We start from the raw sequence: 22942 nt of genomic DNA on the forward strand, positions 1-22942 counted from the left end.
TTTCAAAGAAGAAATTATACTTTTTGATGAATTTTGAAAATCTGAAGATATTTTTTTATACTTAGTTTGTGTTTTTGATTGTATTGATAATTTTTCTATCGGAGGTTGTTTAGAATCCAGGGTGTAACACCATGTTTGAAAATGAATTTAATTAGGAGTATATGAGCTTTATTAGCATTTAAAGTAAATGCTTTAATAGGAGTAAGTGAGGATTAAGAGATGATGTTAAGTACTGAGAAAATTGACCAAGTGGATTGCTTCACTTACCTACGTTGACTTATTAATAAGGAAGGTGAATGTAGTGAAGATACAAGATATAGCATAGCCATGGTATAGGGTACCTTTTTCACAGTTCAAAAGTTTGGAGGAATAGGAAGACAGGTCTTAGAGCTATAATTTGGGATATGTGAAGCTAGTTCTAGTTCCAGTTCCAAAATTTGTGTAAGGTATATAAACTACCATTTAGTCCGTTCACCCCTTTAACAAAAAAAAGCATCTTTAGATAGTTAACAATCCTTATCCTCTTCTGAAAAATAGCACCTGGAAGGAAAAACATTCCTCCAATCAGCAAACGATGGGTTCTCACTAGTAAATTCTTTAATTCAAAAGATGGGTTGTGGGAAGTGCAGGTACTTGAACTGCCTGTTCCCAGCAGTTTAAGGCCTATAGGTCGACCGGTACCTATACGGCTCTTCCCACTCACTCCCACTCTTTTCTGCACTTTCAGCTCTATTGATGAACCAACACCTTTTCTTATTGTCTTCTTCATGGTGTAATGATAAGTAATCAATTCGCCAAATAAATCCAAATTTGCACCCAGAAAAACTTAAAGATAATGGTAAAAATGTAGTTTTTCTAAACGTCACGGTAACTATAGTTAAATGATGCGGAAATGACACTAAAAGCAATACCTTCATTTAGGAAAGTAGGGTTGGGGATGTTTCCACCAAAAAAAATAAAAAAGATACTGATGAGAAATACACATGTATTTCTTCCAACTTTCGAACATGTATCCCATTGATTTTCATCATTTTTGTTAATTCTCCTTTTTCTAGCAATCGTCATTTTTTTTTGTGAAACTTCTATTTCTGATTAAAATGGGCGGAGATAAAATGTATGCATAAATCTTCAAAAATTGTGTTTTTATTTAAGAAAGATAGGTACAACGATTTCACATGGAGCTTTAGAAGCAATTTTTGTAAGATAGAATTTCATGCTGTTTTTCATCAGCATCATCAAAATAATATTAGGGCAGAGGCTATTTTGGTGTCGCGAAACTCACTATTGAATGATTTGAAAATCCATTTTAAGAAGCCACCACTTGTTGTGGAGTTTAAGAAGAAACGTCTAAAGTCAAAATGGGGTAATTCTGCAATGAATGTCAGGCAAGGCAATTGATTCAATTTATAAATTTAGACATTTGCTAGACTAATAAAAAAATTTAATTGAACGTTAGTTGAAGAACAAGTTGACTGAAATTACAAAGGGGAATAAGAGGTCCAAACCCTACAAGGGCCTCCTATCTGCCTCGAATATTATGCAAGTGAACTTGCAATTACAAGCTAGGACAGTTGGGCACACAAAAAATTTAACTATTTGTGCTTGACTGTATTGGGTTTGACTGTCTAGGCTTTTTCCCAAGCTCAGGTAGTTTTACCAACAAAAATGCCCAGATATTCAGTAAAATGGTGTTACCCCAGACTAGGCAGGCTAGGTTAGGTTAGTTAAATTTTCATTAATCAAAATTATAAATTTGCAATCGGAACCCCTGCCGTTAACCCACAGACCTTATATGAGATGGTCACTCTGGTCTTGATGAAAAAATAGTGAAAAATGAAATTGGCTGAGAATGATGAACTGAGCTGAGACAATGAATAGACACTATTTGGAAAGTGATTGGGTACTGTGTGTTTCCCATTATAGTAACTGTATATCAAACAAGATGCTTTACGAAGAATGTTGTGTATGCCCATCGTTTAGTTCTATGATTGAAACAAAAGGTGTGAAGGTTAGGCCGTGTTTAAGGATGGGATCAATCCAGCTTGGTCAGACTAGTACTGTAAAATTACCGTAAAATAACAGCTCGGTTAGTAAATTTAGTAGAATTGGTAAAATAAGGTAAAATTGGTAAAATAAGGTACTTACCAGGAAATACAGGGTAAAACTGGCGTTTTTGAGTTGCCCTGTAGCTACAAAACCAGTTGAGCATTTCTTTTTCAGCAGCACTTACAGCTTCTAATAAAAATTTTTTAATGATTCTGATTTTCCTGGACTTAAAAAAGGTAATTCCCCTTCATCTAGAGTTTCAACAATTTAATTGACTGTTTAGTTTACCCCTTTGGTAATCTTGAGCCTAGGGTAATACCTCTGCAATCGGACAGTTCCTGATTTAGGACATCCATTTTGTAATAAAAAAATGAATAGACAAAAAAAAACAAATTTACCAATTTTCGGGAGTAAAGTCATATTAGTAATTTTTCAACATTTAAACCTAAGTAATGTTACCCTAACAGCCTTGCATATTTCAATAGCCGTATTCAGCTACATTCCTCATTTCCTATGCATGCTATGCTCCATTCATTTATAAAAGTACCGAATACAAGTAAAAAGGATGTTTGCAACATTTTGATGACTTTTATCAACTAAGCACATGATCATAATAGCATAGCGTTCAGTCATTAAGACTGTCTTCAACAGGATTTGCTTGCAAATCTAGCTCCTTCAGTCTTAGATTCTGATTCAGGTGACCGTACCTGCTCCAAAGCATCCCCCCCCCAAAAAAAGAAGGTCTTGGATACGGCCATGAGGATTATATATCGATTTCTACCTCCAAACTCCCATCGTTTCTCCCTTAGAGCTAATTCTGTGTTTATCTGAAGACTCTTTCAAAACGACTGCTGAATCAAAACACGGGTCGTTAAACTTGAAAAAGAATTTCTTTTAGACACTGTTGTCAGTAACAACTCATTCAGTACCGATTGGTTCAAAAGCAGGCTACATTTTAGAAAAGGGCACTAGAACTTATAATAATCAATTGAACGAGCCCCCTCCAAAGCTTATTCGACTACCCCTTCCACAGGAAGTGCTTCTGGGAAAAATAAACGAACGAATATTAATACATTTAACCCTTATGGGTTTTTACTATAGTTAATGCAACAGGATTGCTCCTGACTTAAACAGGACAGTAGAAATTTTAATTGCTCTTCCAATGAAAATCTGGAATTATCCAAGGGGAAAATAGGGGGAATTTTCCGCGGAGGAGGGGGAATATTCGGTGGGGGGTATTTTCAGGACCAGTAACAGAAAAGACGGCATGAATGCAAGATTTATCTATGATGTGAAATCTAAAATAAAAATGAGAATATTGATTTTACTTTGGCCCTCCACATTGTTGAAAATCCGGATAATGTAGTTCTTTTTGAAAAGATTCTACTTTTCTGAAAACACATTTGAAAAGAATACTTTAATATTTGAAGCAAATGGCTTCCCACTTTTTTTTTATGGAGGCAATTGATAATAAAAAAAAAAATCCATTAATAGAGAACCTTGCTTTAAATAGAGATGCTGGAGATATTCCTATAAATCCAATTTATTATAACTTAGAATTAAAGGATTGAAATAACATTTTTCCAGTTTAAATTAGATCATCTGACCACACTTTTAATGAAAATTAGGTCAGTCGACATGCTAAGTCACTAAGTAGAAAATTCTTGCCCAATATCCATTTTGAGAATGTGCTAAACCGAGATACAGTTGCAGGAAAAGATATAGATGAAAATGAAAAAGTTTGTAATACCTTGGATGTGAAGGAAGATTTGTTTAGTGAGGAAGAATTAGCGACAGTACTAAAAGGATTAAAAAATAGTAAGGCCCCAGGTGTTGATAGTATGATTAATGAGTTTCTTAAATATGGTGGCTCTGAGGTTAGGAATAAGCTACTGAAGATTATTAACATGATTTTTGAAAAAGGGGAAGTACCCAATGATTTTAGGAAAACCTTAATTAAACCACTGTATAAGAAAGGTGACAAGAGTGAGTGTCGTAATTATCGAGGCATTAGTCTGGTCTCTGTAGGTAGCAAATTACTGAGTAATATGATACTTTTTAGACTGAGACATGCTGTAGACAAAGTTTTAAGGAAGAACAATGCGGTTTTAAAAAAGGTAGAGGGTGTGTCGACCATGTTTTCACTCTTAGGTTAATAATTGAGAAGTCCCTTCGTTATCAAACACCTTTGGTCCTTAGTTTTATCGATTATGAGCAAGCTTTCGATTCTGTTGATAGAACAGCGTTAACAAAGGTCTTATCGTTATATGGTATACCAGAAAAATACATTAAAGTGATTTGCGCTATGTACGAGAATAATACTGCTGCGGTTAAGGTAGGAAATGAGGTTAGCAACTGGTTTTGTATTAAATCAGGAGTTAAGCAGGGTTGTGTTCTATCCCCCTTTATATGGATCATTTTGATGGACTTCGTCTTAAGGAGCACAGGAAAGGCAATTGGAGACCATGGAATCAAATTGGGAGGAAGAACGCTCCTGGACTCAGATTATGATGATGATTTAAGCATATTAGATGAAAGTGTGAGCAAAATGAATGAATTTTTAGAGGTTTTACGAGTTCAGGGTGCTAAAATAGGCTTGAAAATTAATGTTAAGAAGACTAAGTTACTAAGGCTAGGAATAAGTGAAGATGAACAGGCGACATTAGGTAACGAAAAGATTGATCCGGTTGGGAGCTTCAGTTACCTTGGTAGTATTATTAGTAAAGATGGTGGGAGCAGTGAAGATGTTAAAAGTAGAATAGCTAAAGCTCAGGGTGTTTTTTCACAGTTAAAAAAAAGTTTGGAAGAATAGAAAGATAAGTCTACATACCAAGATTAGAATATTGGAAGCTACAGTGATGACAGTGGTCAAATATGGCTCTGAAGCATGGGCACTCTGAAAAGCAGATGAAAATCTACTAGATGTTTTCCAGAGAAATTGCCTACGGATTGTTCTGGGTACCCGGCTGACTGACCGTATTTCAAACAGTAGGTTGTACGAAAAGTGTGGTTCAATCCCGCTTTCTGGGGCTATAATGAAAGAAAGGTTGAGATGGCTAGGCCACGTTCTACGGATGAAGGATGACAGATTACCGAAGATTATCCTTTTTGACCAACCGTCTAGGGCTACATGGAAAGCAGGTCATCCTTGTCTCGGTTGGGAGGATGTCATAAATAAAGATTTAAAGGAAATGGGAACTTCCTGGGAGGGTGTAAAGAGGGAGGCTTTAAATAGGTTAGGTTGGAGGAGGAGCGTGCGTGGCTGTGTTGGCATCAGGCGGCTTGGTGCTGCAGTGAGTTATTATTAGTAGTAGTAGTAGTAGTATTTAATATTATCATTTTTTTTTCTTGTTTGTCATATGTCAATCCTGCTTGTAGCCCTTTCTGTCTTTAACACTTCACATAACTAATATAATTTTATTTCAGCTAATATTTTGCCATTTTAAAATTATAATTACCTGTACTATTATACACTTTATCGTTCTGATAACAGGAGACACAAGTCAGACAGACGGCCTTTGAAACCGGGGAATACAGCGATACATAAAACAAAGTCATATTCAATCCTTTTTTTGTCAGTCTCTTTGCGCTTTTGTGCTCTGAAAGTTACAAGGCGTTATGAAATATGCCAGTAAAATATGCGAGATACCTATAAAATACCGGTAAAATAAATTACGTAAAATACGTGTAATATCAATTTTACACGGATCCATAAAATTACGGCAAAATACCCAATTTCACTGTGACCAGTTTTACCAGTTACAACACTAGGTCAGGCACAAAGAAATGTAGACCGTAGTGGTTAAAAGAGGTTACAAAGAAAAAAGATTTAAAGAAAGCAGAAACCTTTTTGAGGAGGGAAAAAGGAAAGATCCGGTCAGTCAGATGGGGAGGAGCACACCTTGGCGGTTTGGTCCGGATGGTATGGTGCTTTAATGAGCTATCAATTGTGGCAATGGCAAACATCTGCTGGAATGAGAAAAACTATAGATATTCTGAAGATTTTAGGTCCAACTTCCTCTCATCTTACAGCTGAACAAGATAGTCTTGACATTTGTCTGGAGCATGTGTCAAATCGAACTTTGTTAGATATTTTAGAAAAATGAGGGATTACATATACTACTACTACTACTACCAATAATTAATCGAAGCACCAAGCCTTCTGAGGCCAACGCAGCTACGCATGCTACTCCTCCAATCCAATATATTCAAACCCTCTCTCTTTACACCCTCCCAGGAAGTTCTCATTTCCTTTAAATCTTTATTTATGACATCCTTCCACCCCAGACGAGGACGACCTGCTTTCCGTTTAGCCCCAGACGGATGGCCAAAAGGGACAACCTTCGGCAATCTGTCATCCTTGATCCGCAGAAAGTGGCCTAGCCATCTCAACCCTTCTTTCATTATAGCCCTAGAAAGCGGGATTGAACCACATTTTTCGTACAACCTACTGTTTGAAATATATTCAGTCAGCCGGGTATCCAGAATAATCCGTAGAAAAATTTCTCTGAAAAACATCTAGTAAATTTTCATCCACTTTTCGGAGCACCCATGCTTCAGAGCCATATTTGACCACTGTCATCACTGTAGCTTCCAATATTCTAATCTTGGTTTGCACACTTATCTTCCTATTCTTCCAAACTTTTTTTAAGTGTGAAAAAAAACCTGAGCCTTGGCTATTCTACTTTTAACATCTTCACTGCTCCCACCTTCTTGGTAATTTTTTTGGTCATTATTGGCATGCTTGACAAAGGGAGAAAATTTGACTGTTCCAGATGATTGTATGACGACAGCTTCAATTTAGTCTGCCACTTTGACATTTTCCAGTTGCTCAGCTCAAAGTGCTATCGTCTTTGTGAAGGTAAATCATGAGAAGGTATAATAAATAGGTACGGTATCTTTTTTATGGGTAGGGTGATTGCCTTTTTATCAAGGGTGTAAAATATGTATTTCTAGAAAATAAAGCCAAAAATTTTAGTGGCGAGCATTTGAATGACGTCACTAATGACAATATGAATTATGGAATATTTATTTGCTTTTTTAATTCCCAACCCAGAATCCAGATGGTCAATGAGAAGCCTTTTATTCTTTGGATAATAGCCAATAAGCAACTTTGAAAAAGAGTCTTAGTTACAATTTTCTAAATTACCATGCTCTCAAATAAGAGAATCTATTGAACAGTATTAAAACTGTCTTTAGTCAATATTAACAAAAGACAATTGTGTCTTTTATGAAAGAGAATATTGCTTCCATACGTTCTGTCACTAGAAAATTTCCGAATTTTGGAATCAACAAAATAAATGCGTATTCCCCAAATCCAGATTGCCACTCAAAGCTCCATTGCAATGTTAGCCGCTGAAAGTTGTAGTTTGGTTTCTAGGAATCTCATTTTGCACTCCTTTAAGCAACAAAATGCACCCTTAACTATCCAAGGAAAGAAACATTCACTTTTCTCACAATTTCATGACACGATCGATAGTGCCTTGAGTTGGTAGCTGTCATCATGCAATCATCTGGGACGTTGACATCATTATTGCTTCTAAGCATTAGGTCATTAGAGTTGTCCGAACTTCAGTAATTAGCAGCAATAGCTCACGCTAAGTTCGCTGATGTAAGGTTCTTTCACACAGGTTTTCCAAACCGTCATGTGGTGCTCCGGTTAATAACAGAAAAATATATGGAACTAAACAGAAGTGTAAAGAGTTCAAATTATTTTATGAAATTTATAAGGGCTGGGAAATTACCTGATTATTACACTACCTTATCCACATTTTCTAGCTTATAGACTCGACTAGATTTTCTAGCTTATAGACTCAACTGCATCAAATTCTGGATCTCTTGTGAAAGTCTGGATCCTTCAATACGACAGATAATTAGCCATAACTTACAAACTGCTAGTTACATCTTACTAAAAGCAATTTATCAGTTATAATTGATTATCCAGTAGTTAACATTAATTCCAGACGTCAGGTCATTAAAGTTTTCCGAATTCCATTAAATAGCGTCAGTAGCTCACTCAAGGCTCGCTGGTGTCACTCAATATCACCAAAAGTTTTTCGAACCGTATCCAAGAGGCCTGGATCCATTCAATCTGGCGGGTAAATAGCCATACAAATTAGTCAGATTACATCTGAATAAGGATTCAACGCCGTTCTTCATCAGGATCACCAAAATAGTATCAATACAGAGGCTATAAGTGCGCTATTTTGGTGTCGTGAGACTCATTATTTTATTATTTGGCAACCCCTTTCAAGAAGGCACAACTTCTGACCATCATTTACAGATGGACTTGACTATCATTATAGATGGGCCTGACTATCAGTCTAGATGGTCCTGACCATCATTATAGAATGCCCTCAGTAACAACCGTAATGCGAATCCGAAAGTCTACATTGCATTTCTTCTTTAGATTAATTAAAAAAACGAAGTTTTTATGATGAAAATAAAGAGCGAAGTTGAAATTGAAAATGAACAAAAATGACCGCATCGGTATTTATGCAAAATATTAAAAAAAAACTGTTAAAAAAAAGTGGCGTATGATATCACCCTATTTTTGATGAATTCAAAAAACTAGCGCTTTATTGAAAACACAAAACTGACGCAACAAAACATAAAAAGAAGCAGGAAAATCTTAAGTGGTCTGCAGAAACTAAATGAATAATTCATAAAAACCTCAATATTTTTTTACCGGCCATGATTTCAATAACTTTCACGATACGATTTTAACTCTCAAAAACTCTCAAGAAAGCTTAGTTTTCAATAAATCGTTAGTTTTTCAGAATTCTACGCATATACGGAAATAGCAGCTTAGTTTTAAACAGTTTTTCAAAAATATGTTGCATCAACCGCGTAGCAGTAGTTTTGTTCGTTTTAAGTTTCAACTCTTTTACTTCCATCAGAAAACACTTTGTTTTTCAAATCAATTTTTGTACGTTTTAAATATATTGATTTTTTCAACTCTGGCTAAGAAACTCATCAAAAATAACATGAGTTGTTGTTAAAATGCTGTCTAGCTTCAAATCTCTTCTAAACTTTGCCTAAAAAAACTTGGATTTGTCACAAAAAGAGTCCACGGATAATTTATCCTTGGTATATTTGAGGAGCTGCAAATAAAAAATACAATTATCTATCAAATTACTGATTTAAGATATGTAGTTAAAATAATTTGCAAAAATTTGTGTTTTCATTAAAATTTGCTTCTTTGACTCTAAAATTTTACGAGAACTAATTATTGTAAATGAATCGGTGCATCAAAGAAAACACACATTAAAAAAATATATATATTCTATCCAAGGTTCAAACTTCGAAGCTACATGGCAGAGACGTTGCCACTAGTCTAGAGCGTCTTACAAATAAGTCTTCTTTATACTATTTGCCTTTTCAAATCACTGGATTATTACATGCTAGAAATTAAAGACAAGGAGGTAACCTAGACCTCAAAATTTTATCACCGTCCAGTGTGGCTACTTCAGGAGGGCATCCTCAGCATGCCCCCGGACCCGATTTTTGACTACGAAGCAACAACTGAAGCTCGGATTTTGGAATGTGACAACGATGAGCCAGATCTCAAAAACTGAACAGATACTGAAAGAAGTGATACAGTACAATATTGACATAACAGCCATTAGTGAAACTAGATGGCTTGGTAGCGGGATGGAACCCCTACAAGATGGCCATGTCCTCGCATACAGCGGACATGAAAACAGACGCCAAGCAGGTGTGGGTGTACTGATGTCACCCGCAGCTAGGCGAGCGATGCTAAAATGGACACCTGTAAACGAAAGAATTATTTACACACGATTTTGGTCAGCTCATGGAAAACTCTCAATCGTTGCCTGCTATGCAGCAACTAACGAAGCGGATGAAATAGAGAAAGACAACTTTTATGAAACACTACAAAGTGTTGTTGCAGAAATTCCTAGACACGACATTATATGTGTCGAAGGTGATCTCAATGCGAAAGTAGGATCTTGTCACAATTACTGTCCTGAAGTCATGGGACAACATGGAATAGGTGATATGAACGAAAACAGAGCGCTACTTGTCGACTTTGCCCTGAACAACGACCTTGTCATTGGAGGTACATTGTTTCAACACAAGACCATTCACAAATATACATGGACTTCACCAGATGGCCGCAAGTGCAATCAGATTGATCACCTCCTCTTTTCACGCATGTGGCGGAAGAGTCTACTCGACGTGAGAGGCTACAGAGGCGCTGATATACAATCAGACCATGACCTCATGGTTGCCAAGATCCATCAAAAGTTAAAAGCGACACAGAAAAACAATACACCGACAACACACAAACCCTTCAACGTTGAGAAACTGAACGACAAGGAAACAGCACGAATGTTCCAATTAGAACTTCCAAATAGATTTGAAGCCCTGCAATCGGAATTAGAACCAAGGGCTGATGTCGAACGCATGTGGGAGAAACTTAAAAACACGTACAGAGAAGTTGCAGAGGAGAAATTAGGCTATAAGAAGAAAAAGAAAGAAGATGGATTTCCAAACGAACCTGGAAACTAATTGATGCAAGAAAATCAGCCAAACTTTCCATTCTGTCGGCCTCAGACGCATCTGAATTAATTGTTCTGCAAGACTCATATAGAGAAATAGACAAACAAGTAAAAAAGAGTGTCCGGACTGACAAGAGGCAATTTATTGAACAGAAAGCAGCTTTGGCGGAAGAAGCAGCAAAGAAGGGAGATTCGAAAACAGTCTATAGATTAACCAATGAGATGATTGGAGTCAAGCCTAACAGGACTAATCTAGTTAAGGATGAGAATAAAGTCCTTTTGACAGACCCTTTGATGATTGACGAGAGGTGGGCAACCCACTTCGAGAACCTACTAAATAGACTGAGAATAAACGACCGAGATATAATTCCTAACACTCCACCACCGTCTCCAGAAGAAATCATAGCCGCTGTCAGAAAGCTGAGGAACGGAAGAATGTCAGGAGTAGATGACATTACATCTGAGATGCTGAAAACTTCAGTCCGCGACTGCATGACAGTTTGGGTTGAGCTGCTAACTCAGATATGGAGTGACCAGAAAGTGCCCAGTGACTGGACGAAAGGAACCATTATTAAGCTCTTCAAAAAAGGCGATGCGCTTGTTTGTGGCAACTGGAGAGGTATTAACATAATGTCGGTACCTAGTAAACTTTTGTCAATTATTATACTACAACGCCTACAGCAGAAACTGGACCAACATCTTCGTGATGAACAACACGGCTTCCGACCTGGAAGATCATGTGCAGACATAATTTTCACACTGAGAATGCTGGGTGACGACTCAAAGGAATGGAATAGAAAGCTATATCTTCTTTTCATTGACCTAGAAAAGGCCTTTGACTCGGTTGACCGAGAAATCTTATGGAAAATCCCCAAATACTATGGTATACCCCCCAAGATAGTAGAACTGATTATCGCCCTGTACAAAGAAACAGAATGCTGTGTTCGAACAGAAAACGGAGTTACAAGGTACTTCAAAATCATGACTGGTGTCATGCAAGGATGTGTACTATTACCACTTTTATTTACAATAATTACGGACTACGTACTCAGACAGTCTACGGGCTATGGAGTAAACGTCAACAACAAACAACTCACAGATCTTGCCTTTGCAGATGATATAGTACTACTAGAAGACGCCAAAGATCGATTACAGCTGCTATTTGATAAAATCTCAGAAAAAGCCCGAGAGGTCGGATTGTCGGTCAACGTCGACAAATCAAAAAGTATGTCCACATCTGGCTCCCCCCTAACTCTTCAATGCTCCGATAAATCTGTTGAACAGGTCCAAGAATTTAAATACTTAGGAAGCTGGATAGAAAATACTGGCGATGTAACATTTGAAATCAAGAGAAGGATTGGACAAGCATCAGGCGCCTTCAACAGACTAACACCAATTTGGAGAAGCAACAAATACTCACTTCGTTTAAAATTGCGCCTGTTCAACAGCAATGTGTTGTCTATATTGACGTGCGCCAGTGAATTTTGGAAACTCAACCAACAACTTGAGAAACGTATCCTTGGATTCGAAAACATTTGCCTTCGAAGAATCCTCAAAATCAGTTGGCATCAGAAAATTACCAATAGGGAAATCCGACTGAAAAAAAAACAGCCCATAGTGACCGAAGTTTTGAAGAAACGCAGATGGACATATTTGGGTCATGTTCTACGCATGCCCGAAGACAGACTGCCCTCAAGAGTGTATCAATGGCAGCCTGAAGAAAGACGAAGACGAGGCCGACCAAATGTCAGCAAATCATTAAACCTCCTGAGTGATAATAAAGTGTATGAAAAAGTTGATATTAATGCTGTAAAAAAAATAAATAAATAAACAATCATAAATTGTTTATAATTTATAAACTTATATTATATAAGTTTATAATTTATATAATATACAATAAATCATAAATATATAAAAAAATATCAGAGTTAAGTTGGCCTCAGAGAATATAGTATTGTTCCTAACCTTTTTTCAGCAACAAGAAGCCATCTCGAGTATTCTACCTTATACTGCACCTTTTTCTAACTAATAATACTAAAAAAAGAGAAGATTTTATTTAACAGATCATTTTATTTCAGAAATTAGTCACATAAAATACAACCTATCTACCATATGTCAACTCAGACTTTTGGTAAAGTGAAAGTGACCCGAGTTAAAATTTAAAGAAAATCGTAATATTAGGATTAAGAGCTGAACTATCTATTAATAGATCAACCATCCCACCAACAAAATAAATAAATAAAAGCTCAAAAGCGACAATAGATGGCTAACATATATGTATATAACACACATCAAGGTCTTTCGATTCTTAAAAAAGCGAAGAAAAACAGAATTCACTAACAGGAGTTATCATTAATAGCAGATAAGCCCTTGACTTACATAGAGTTTTCATGGAAAAAACGGTTTCGCATCGCAGGTTAATATAACTAATCAGTCAGTTGAAATACATTTGTATAAGACAGGGTATTCCAAACCATATGTAAACACATGCTTTACCCTTACGGGGAGAAGCTATGGTGCGAAGAAAATTTCTTCTTGGCCATCATATCCGTGAGGAAGGTTCCAAAACTTTTATTTGAGGAGAATGCCCCTCGAATTGTAGACGTATTTCTATTCATCTGACAAAGCTATCTAATGTAGCTGAGAAAAACGTCAAAAACAGCATGTTTTTTTTTTTGTTTCGTTACGTAGCTGTTATTATAAAGAATTTGACTGCCAAGGTCTTAAAAACAGCATCAGATATTGAAGACAGATATGGACTAAGGGAGACCAAATAACACGAAATAGAACAGTCTTCTATATTTAAGAAACGACAGCAAATTTGTCTTTCTGGAAAAAAAAAGAATTTTAAGCTACAAAAACGGAGGGATCCTTGAGGAAATCCTTAGGGAAGATCCCTTATCCCTCTTTTGTGTGGAGTATAATTAAATTCGCTTTGTAAATCAAAACAACGAAAGCTCTTAGATTCAGTGATTTTCTTGGTGGTGGGGGAGAGGCCATTTTAACCCACTGTTGCAGGTATAGTAACATTCACTGTAAAAATCAAAATAGCGAAAGCACTTGAGTTGAATAACGTTATAACTCATCTTTTTCCTTTCTTGAGCCCAAGTCATACTATAGACTTTAAAAAGCAGGGAGTGGATTGCATCAAATGGTCTTGATTAATGATAACCAATTTTATTTTCAATCCTAGTTACTTGGCTTTGGGAGTTAATAAGTCGCTTTGATAGTTATTCTTCCTCTCTTAGGTCTCTTGGTTAAACCCTCCATATCCAATTCCATAATCCCAAACTTCATGAATTGAAGTTGAAGCTTCTTCTTTGTCATTTGAAGTTGAGAGTCAACCGGGAGAATGCTGAATTAGACTTCAGTAGACTTCTACTGAAGTAGTATTCTTGTATAGACTTCTAGTATAGTATTCTAGTATAGATTTCAGTAATATTCTAATGAAGAGGACTTCAGTAGAATACGTGTAATTTAGGAGGTTTTCACGATCTTTAATAAAGATTAATATAACTCAAACTAGGAACGATTCTACATAAACTTAATAGTTATTTTCTAGATAGTTTTTTTTTCGATACAATGCATATAGTTTAAGAAATTTCACAATTTTTGGCGAATATCAATACAACTAAACCAAGAAATGATTCGATAGAATCCAAACATTTATTCACAATAGCTGATTTGGGGTACAATCAAAGGCGGATACAAAACTATTATTTTGGGGGAGGTCAAAAACAAAACTGGGGTTTTCGTACCGCCATATCTATAGTTAATGCCAATACCAACCTTCTGGGGGAGGAAAGTGGATGAAAACTATTCCTGCATCCGCCCTTGGGTACAAAGCATGTATTTTTGGAGATTTCACAGTCTTCAACAAAGATTGATACAACTACAACTAGGAATGATTCTATAGAATCCAAATTAACTATATCTTGCATAGCAATAAATATAATTAGGCAAGGACAGTATATGGCTAAGAATAAATTTGTTTCTAAAAAACCACTGTATTGTGAAATATAGTTTTTTAGAATTTTATAGACTACCAACCAACAGTGTAAGGTAGTAGTTTTGCATGAACATATAGTTAAATTTCAATTGCAAAGCAAAAGCCCTATAAGTCACATTTTGGCGAAGGTAAGTAATAAACAAAAACAGGCAAGCGAGTGTTCAGTAATTAAAAAAAAACTGAAAGTTTATTTCTTGTAACATGACGCATTCTGAATAGAAGCAGACAATTTATGTTTGATTCGTTAAGCCTACTTTTGCTGCCGGGTCTTATTTTTATACTAAGGGGGGTCTTATTTTTATCTTCTTTCATCATTGGCACCACTGCTTACATATCCACAGCCCATTAATGAGAAAAAGCAAGCATGAGCTAAATTACAAATCACTGTCATGTAACAAAATGAGCCTAAAACTTGAAAGGAAAAAAGAAGAAACTTTAATATGGATGGTGTGGGAGAGGAAAAGCTGAACAAGGGAATTTAAAATTCTTCTTCTACAAATGTTCGTCGAGGCCGAAGGCCTCGACCGAGTCCGTTGATTCTGAATTAAAATCAAATAGTTGTGGGCATCAAGCCATGGCTAATTGTAGAAAAAGCCAAGACCGATAGTCCGATTGAGTGACAGGCAAAACTTTTTTCAACCCCCTTATTAGGATTGTATAAAAATGATGTTAGTTCATTTGTTAACAGATAAGTCTATCTATTATTCGTCCATGTGTCATTCCTAGGGCAGAAGATGCAAATGTTCGCTTAATCGAAGTGCTAACATCTTTGAGTACTGATCTGAATCAAAAGTGCTTTATTTAAAACTGCTCTTTCCAATAGGACAGAGGACTTCGATGGCTCGTCGAAGTCCTGAGACCACTTATTAAAACAGAATAATTTTTTTTATTTTGAAAAAAGCCTGAGAAGCAAGATCCCACGTAAATTTTCTGATTAGTTCAGTAATGAGATAGCTAAGAAAGAGACCAAACTTTAGAATCAGCCTTTCATCTGAATCCGAATATAGTATTCATTTGCGTCAGATATTAACTTTAACACCCCCTCCCCCTGATGGGCAAATATATACCATGAGTTGCATATATGCACTAAATATTCCGCAGGTCACTCCTTTCTTCAAATTGATCTAACAATTTGTCAAAAAAACAAAAAAAAAAACGGAACATTTATCATATAAACAGTTCAAGGATTTTTGCGTATTGGGGGGGGGGATTCATTTCTGATGCAAACGAATATTACGTTGTAATTCAAGATGAAATTCTGATTCTAAATTTACGTCTATTTCTTAACTATCTCATTAGTGGGCTAATTGGGAAATTTACAGAATTTCCTGGCAATTATCTCAGAAGGGGCTGGCTTGGCGACAAAGAAATAAATTAGAATCGACCCCTCTATTAAAAAAATACACAAAATTAAACCAGTTTTTTTTTCTTTCTTCAGTCCTGATTATAAAATCTTTGAAATTGAGCAATGATGGTTCAAACTGCAGAGAGATATTATTACAAAATAGGAAAAGAACCGTTACTGGAGCTGATTAGCCAAGCAATTCAGATATCGTTATTACGTCAACGTGAACTTCTCCCTATTTTTGTTGAATAGTTTTTTTTTCTGATATTTAAAAATTAAAAACCTACTAAGAACTATCGCAATAGAAAAATCATTTATGTATAATTTCAAAAATGCGACTTATCTGACCTGATTGGATTTGTATAGCATTATCTCTTCTTTTGACGCAATAGCACCAGCGATCAGTCACATTTAAAAAATGAAGAAAGCATGCGAAAAAAATTACCAAAAATGAGTGAAAAAAATATATCATCATGGAGGTCTAGAAAATGTAACGTTCCTGATTGAAGTAGCCAAAAGACAAACACTACAATTAATTGGTAAATACAACGGTGATTGAATGAGTAAAATTATATAAGATATATATATATATATATATATATATATATATATATATATAATTATACTATATAATAATTTTATATAAGAATTATATAAAATTATAAGTAATATATTATATTGGCATGTTAAAAAATTGAAAGGGAATGGGCAATCTGGATTTGTCCCTATTAAAGATAAACACGTGGAATCAATCAGTGATAAGGAAAAAGATAAAATAGAGATAGGAAGACGATCTATAGAAACAAATGCGACTTATGTGACTTTGCTTAAACTCATATAATGGCGCTACTGTGCTTGTTTTAATACAATAATAGACAATACAAAACTAAATAAAAATAAAACGGGTCATAGGCCATAAAAAGGGTCAAAGGCCATAATAGTGCATCACCGCAGTTTGAACAAACTTTAGTACGCATTCTCTGAAACAGATTTACAGTTTATGCTCGTATTGCTGATGCACTGGCAGACTAAAATGATACTGATGGCAAGAACATTAAACATTTTAGTCCTTGTCTTGTTGATCAGCATCGATTTTAAGGCTTTCAAGTTTCACATTCATCTTGCGGACCTTCTTTTTTTTGCCAAAAGAGCTCTATAGCTTTTCTATTTAGTACAAAGATATACTAGTTATTATTTATTTCCAGTATTTTATAAAGGGGGAGGGAGAAGGTACAAAGTTTTGATTGATAGCACACATTACAAATCCAAAATTATGTACTAATTAACCCAAACACCATCTATCTTAAATGAAGTTAAGTAAATTGTAAGAAAACGGGAGATAGAAACAACATTTATACCACAACTTCACAAGCCTTTCCGATACAATAAGTACTAGTTAGAAAAGAAGGGAAAAAACTGATAATTCATGTTAACAATCTTTAACAACTTAAAAATTCAGCAGCAAAAGTGAAAAAAAAATCAGTCATGAAGTACTAATAAGCATAAAAAAAAATCAATTTAGATCAAACAAAAAAGCTAAAAACAGTGTTTAGGAGAGAAAGTTCAGGTTTAGTTGATATAGCTTCAACTTTGGCTCAGCACGCCCGAGAAGGACTCAGAGTTCTTCAAGTCTCTACTTAATAATTACTCCTTGCAAAAAAAAAACTCTGACGAAGATTCAGCTGCAAAATTTAGAAAAAGGCTAATCATAAAATACGGCTAAGCATTAAAAATAATTAAAAAAGCGGAAAATTATTTTTTAGGAGAGGAAATTATCGTTTTCCCCTCATCTTTGGCAGGACTAAAAACCTTCGTTATGACAATTGACCCCGTGGACAAAGTCTGACACTCGGCTTCCACTTTAACAGCTTCTAAGTGACAACGGCAACAGCAACTCTGATCCAACCAATCAATATTTGGCACATGCGGTGTTTCAGGCGTGGTAAGGCAAGGGGTATTCAAAATGGCTTCGAGTCTTTCCAACTTTTCAAGTCGATCAATATTTGGATCTGCTAGGACATCGTCAACCATCTGCATTGACGCCGTGATGCTAACGGGCGCAGATGATGTCAACGAAACTGGTGGGGAAGTTGTGTTACCTAGAATCATTAAACCAGCTTAAGACAAATACACAAAAAGCAAAATCGACCAAACGGTAATATTGGCATAGTTTTCAATCGTACTTGCTTAGAGTCTGACAAGGCCCAATACAACCTCCAAAGAGAATAATGTCCAAAGAGAATCTTTGGAATCTGGAATATGATTCTGGAATATGAGTGTGTGTGTGTGTGTGTTTATATATTTTAGATACAAGTAGTGGGAATTGGTAGGATTTGTGAGTCCCATTTTCTTCTTAGGACTTAAGACAAATATTGTGAAAAAAAAAGTTTGTATTGCATGAACATATAAAATTTAAATTCTGCGAAAACAAAAACCGCGTGGTAGAAAACTGCCGCAATAATGATCACGTTCTCCTACAGAAATCTTATAGCACACATAAAGAATTAATGTGGAGTCATTTATACACTTCCTTACAGTTTTTGAAAACCATACCTCAGAAAACTTTTTACCCCTAACCCCTGCACCTGAAAAATGAGTGTTATTCCGTCAGTTACAAATAGAACTAAAAAGCGGAAGAAACAACATAACACTAGTAAAGCGAAATCAGTAAATGGCTATATTTTTCTATTTGGAATTGTTAAATTTTCGTATCTTCAGTATTTTTCATTTTTCAATTAATTCTAGTCAGCACTTTTACTGTTTGAATGTAGATTGATCCTCCCTAAATACGGGCCTGCTTAATTGAAAAACCGGAAATATGGAAGAAATCCAGAGAAAAATATGATTTTCGTAAGTAACAATCCCCCTTTCCAAAAGAATGGCAAAAATAAAACAATTACTCGCTCGATTGACAACATAGTTATCTCAGAAGCAAATTTTTAATCATTTTGAAGGTGATTTCCTTCAACTTTCCGTAAATCAATACACTTGGATGTTGGTAATGTTGGTTGTTGGTAACCTAGCAACTAATCAACTATTCGTTGTAAAGAGTTGCTGAATAGTTTACCTCATCAATTTTTCATAACTTATTTCTCAACCACTGTCATTATACTTCACATTCTGATAAATAAACCGAAAATACAATACTAATTAAGCAGGTCATTTTTAATGTTGGAATGGTAAAGGTTAAGAATAGGGGCTCTCTAGAAGTAGACAATTCAGAAAAATTACAAAAATGAGGTATTTGTAACTTACGAACGGGTGACCAGATCTTAATGAAATTTGATAATTATAAGGATCTTGTGCTGCAGAGCTCTTATTTTAAATCCTGACCAGATCCGGTGACATTGGGGGAGTTGGGAGGGGGGACCGGAAATCTTGGAAAACGTGAAAATTGAGGTATCTTTATCTTACGAATGGGTGATCGGATCTTAAGGAAACTTGATATACAGAAAGATCTTATGTCTCAGATGCTCCATTTTCAATTCGAATCGGATTCGGGGACATTGGGGGTGGGAGGGGGAAACATAAATCTTGGAAACCGGAAATCTTGGAGAACGCTTAGAGTGGAGAGATCGGGATGAAACTTGATGGGAAGAATAAGCACAAGTTATGGATACCCGACTGACATAACTGGCAAGGATCCACTCTCTTTGGGGGAGCTGGGGGGGATTTCCATTCTACTTCTAGAAAAAACGAGTGACCTTTTTAAATTGCAAATTTTATGCCCATTTTTATGGTTCCGTTCACGTTTTTGACAATTCCTACCCAGTCCCTCCCCCTCGTGGTGTCATTTAGCCCTAGACTATAAAAAAAAATAACGTTAAAAAAAACAACAATGGACTTCTTAATAAATAATACGCAGTGTTTTCAATTAATCAGATTATCATGTTTCCTTCTATTATTATTCACATTTAAGTCACTTAACGTAGTTTTTTTTTTTTTTTTTTTTTTTTTTTTTTTTTTTTTTTTTTTTTTTTTTTTATACAATATTCAACACTATCACTCAGGCTAAACTAAATATCTCTGACAGGGCCGTTAAAGGAGCGGAGCGATTGAGTGCAATTGGCCCTGTGTTTGAAAGGGCCTCGTGCTGCCATCACGATAAACACAAATTTTCAAAATTCTGAAAAATACTCAGTAATTCATGAAAGCGTTGCTCCTGGAGAAAGATCCAGGCTAAAACTAATAAAACAAGAGCTAAGAGCTCATATGGCACTTGTGACGAGGTCGGAAGAGCCAAGAGCTCGTATGGCATGAGCTCTAGCAAAATCCTTCAACCCCCCAGATGGTCGAATCAGGGAAAACGACTTTATCAAGTCAATTTGTGCAGCTCCCTGACACACCTACCAATCTTCATCGTCCTAGCACGTCCAGAAGCACCAAACTCGCCAAAGCACTGAATCCAATACCCCTAACTTCCTCAAAGAGAGTGGATCCAGTCCGGTTAGGTCAATCACGAATCAAAGACATTTATAAGCGTTTTCCAAGATTTCCGGTTTTCCCCTCCAACTCCCCCATAGAGAACGGATCCGTTCCAATTGTGTCAATCACGTATCTATAGCTTGTGCTTATTCTTCCCATCAAGTTTCATCCCGATGCCTCCACTCTAAGCGTTTTCCAAGATTTTCGGTTTCCCCCTCCAACTCTCCCCAATGTTGCTGGATCTGGTTGGGATTTAAAATGAGAGTTCTAAAGCACAAGATCCTTCTAAATATTGAATTTCATTAAGATCTGATAACCCGTTAGTAAGTTACAAATACCTCATTTTTTCTAATTTTTCCGAGTTACTCCCCCCCCAATTCCACTAAATAGAGCGGATACGGTCCGGTTATGTCAGTCACTTATTTTGACTTGTGGTTATTCTTCCCACCAAGTTTCATCCTGCACTGTCCGCTTTCAGCGTTTTCCAAGATTTCCAGTCCCCCCTCCCCCAATGACACTCGATCCGGTAAAGATTTGAAATAAGAGATCTGAGTTACGAGGTCCTTCTAAATATAAAATTTCATAAAGATCCGATCATTTCTTCGTAAGTTAAAAATACCTCATTTTTCTTATGTTTTACAATTTACCCTTCCCTCTCCCCACTCCCGCAGAGAGCGGATCCGTTCCGGTTATGTCAATCACATATCTAGGACTTGCGATTATTTTTCCCACCAAGTGTTATCCCGATCCTTCCACTCTAAGCGTTTTCCAAAATTTTAGGTCCCCCCCAACTCCCCTCAATTTCACCGGATGCAGTCGGGATTTAAAATACGAGCTCTGAGACAAGATTTCCTTCCAAACATCAAATTTCATTAAGATCTGATTACTCCTTCGTAAGTTAAAAATACCTCATTTTTTCTTATTTTTCAGAATTAACCCTCCCCCCAACTTTCCCAAAGAGAGCGGATCCGTTTTTGTTATGTCAATCCCGTATCTAGGACTTGTGATTATTTTTCCCACCAAGTTTCATCCCGATCCCTCGGCTCTAAGCGTTTCCCAAGATTTTAGGCCCCCCTAACTCCCCCCAATGTCACCGGATACGGTCGGGATTGAAAATAAGAGCTCTGAGACACTATATCCTTCGAAACATTAAATTTCAATAAGATCTGATCGCTCCTTCATAAGTTAAAAATACCTCATTTTTCAGAATTAACCCTCCCCCCAACTCCCTCAAAGAGAGCAGATCCGTTCCGGTTATGTCAATGACGTATCTAGAACTTGTGCTTATTTTTCCCACCAAGTTTCATCCCGATCCCTCCACTCTTAAGCGTTTTCCAAGATTTTAGGTTCCCCACCCCAACTCCCCCCAATTTGACCTGATCCGGTCGGGAATTAAAATAAGAGCTCTGAGACACGATACCCTTCCCAACATCAAATTTCATTAAAATCCGATCACCCGATCGTAAGTTAAAAATACCCCTTTTTTCTAATTTTTCCGATTTAACCGTCCCCCCCACTCCCCTCCAGATGGTCGAATCGGGGAAACGACAATTTCTAATTTAATCTGGTCTGGTTCCTGATACACATGCAAAATTTCATCGTCCTAGCTTACCTGGAAGTGCCTAAAATAGCAAAACCGGGACCGACAGATAGACCGACAGAATTTGCGATCGCTATATGTCACTTGGTTAATACCAAGTGCCATTAAAAAAAAAACAAAAAAAAAAACTATCTGATACCAACAATGAATCAGGAATAGACGATTATGGCAATTGAAAGTGAAGACGCAAGGAAATGAGATATTTAGACAGTTTTAGAAGAATCTACAGAACAAAAACTTAGAAATATGTAAATTCATGTATTCACATGCGTTGATGTAAATTTGTATTTAAAAAAAGTTTTTGCATTTTGTAAACGACAAATAATTGTTATTCATTTATTTATTTCTGCATGTATGTAAGTGTAGATTTTTTCTCAAAGACGGCTCCTTAAAAAAAAAAAAAATTGACATCTTGGGATTTTCTGGCCTGAAAAAACGATATAGACAGTACGCAAGTTTGAGACAACACGTTAAGAGCCTTCATTTCCGAAAAAAATCATACGATTAACGTCATATTTATTATACCAAATATAATGAGTTGTGTTTTTATCATTTTCATAATACCTAGAGGACAGAAACGTAAATTAACGATTGCTCAAAATGAACAAAATTGAACCATCAAATAAGACAAGATCAAAAGAACGACCTCAGAAATTTAAATTCAAATTGGGTCAAATCAAACAGACTAGACCATCAAATGGGACAAGACCAATCCAAGCAGTTGAAGCAAAGGGCACTGAAAAAAATGTTTGAATTAACGATAAACGAAAACGAAGGAAAAATATGCGGTAAGAATACTTGCAAAAACGACAATTAGAATGAGTCAAAGACAAAAGTGAAGAACAAAGAAATATTCAGTTAAAAGCTAAGCGGTAACGAAAATTAAAACGCGTCAGAAATAAAAGTGAGGAACAAATAAATATGTGGTTGAAAGATGAGCGGAAGCAAGAACTACAACGAGGTAAAACAAAAGTGAAGAACAAAGAAATATGCTG

At 36.1% G+C, this 22942-nt stretch overlaps 2 protein-coding genes across 3 annotated transcripts in view; one reads left to right on the forward strand and one right to left on the reverse strand.

Moving 5' to 3' along the window:
* Nucleotides 1–9600: 9600 nt before the first annotated feature.
* Nucleotides 9601–10578, forward strand: LOC136033341 (craniofacial development protein 2-like). The gene has a single exon (XM_065714135.1). The coding sequence runs from the start codon at nucleotides 9601–9603 to the stop codon at nucleotides 10576–10578; it is 978 nt and encodes a 325-aa protein (XP_065570207.1).
* Nucleotides 10579–12618: 2040 nt separating this feature from the next.
* The window catches only part of LOC136032760 (egalitarian protein homolog), a 90866-nt gene continuing 80542 nt past the window's right edge, over nucleotides 12619–22942 (reverse strand). For both annotated transcript variants that reach the window (XM_065713107.1, XM_065713108.1), the window contains exon 7: nucleotides 12619–18021. In XM_065713107.1, the coding sequence (XP_065569179.1) occupies nucleotides 17675–18021 (347 nt within the window). In that variant the 3' untranslated portion in view covers nucleotides 12619–17674. The remainder of the gene's footprint in view (nucleotides 18022–22942) is intronic.

This window comes from Artemia franciscana, chromosome 11 (genome assembly GCF_032884065.1).
Source record: "Artemia franciscana chromosome 11, ASM3288406v1, whole genome shotgun sequence".
Classification (NCBI taxonomy): domain Eukaryota; kingdom Metazoa; phylum Arthropoda; class Branchiopoda; order Anostraca; family Artemiidae; genus Artemia; species Artemia franciscana.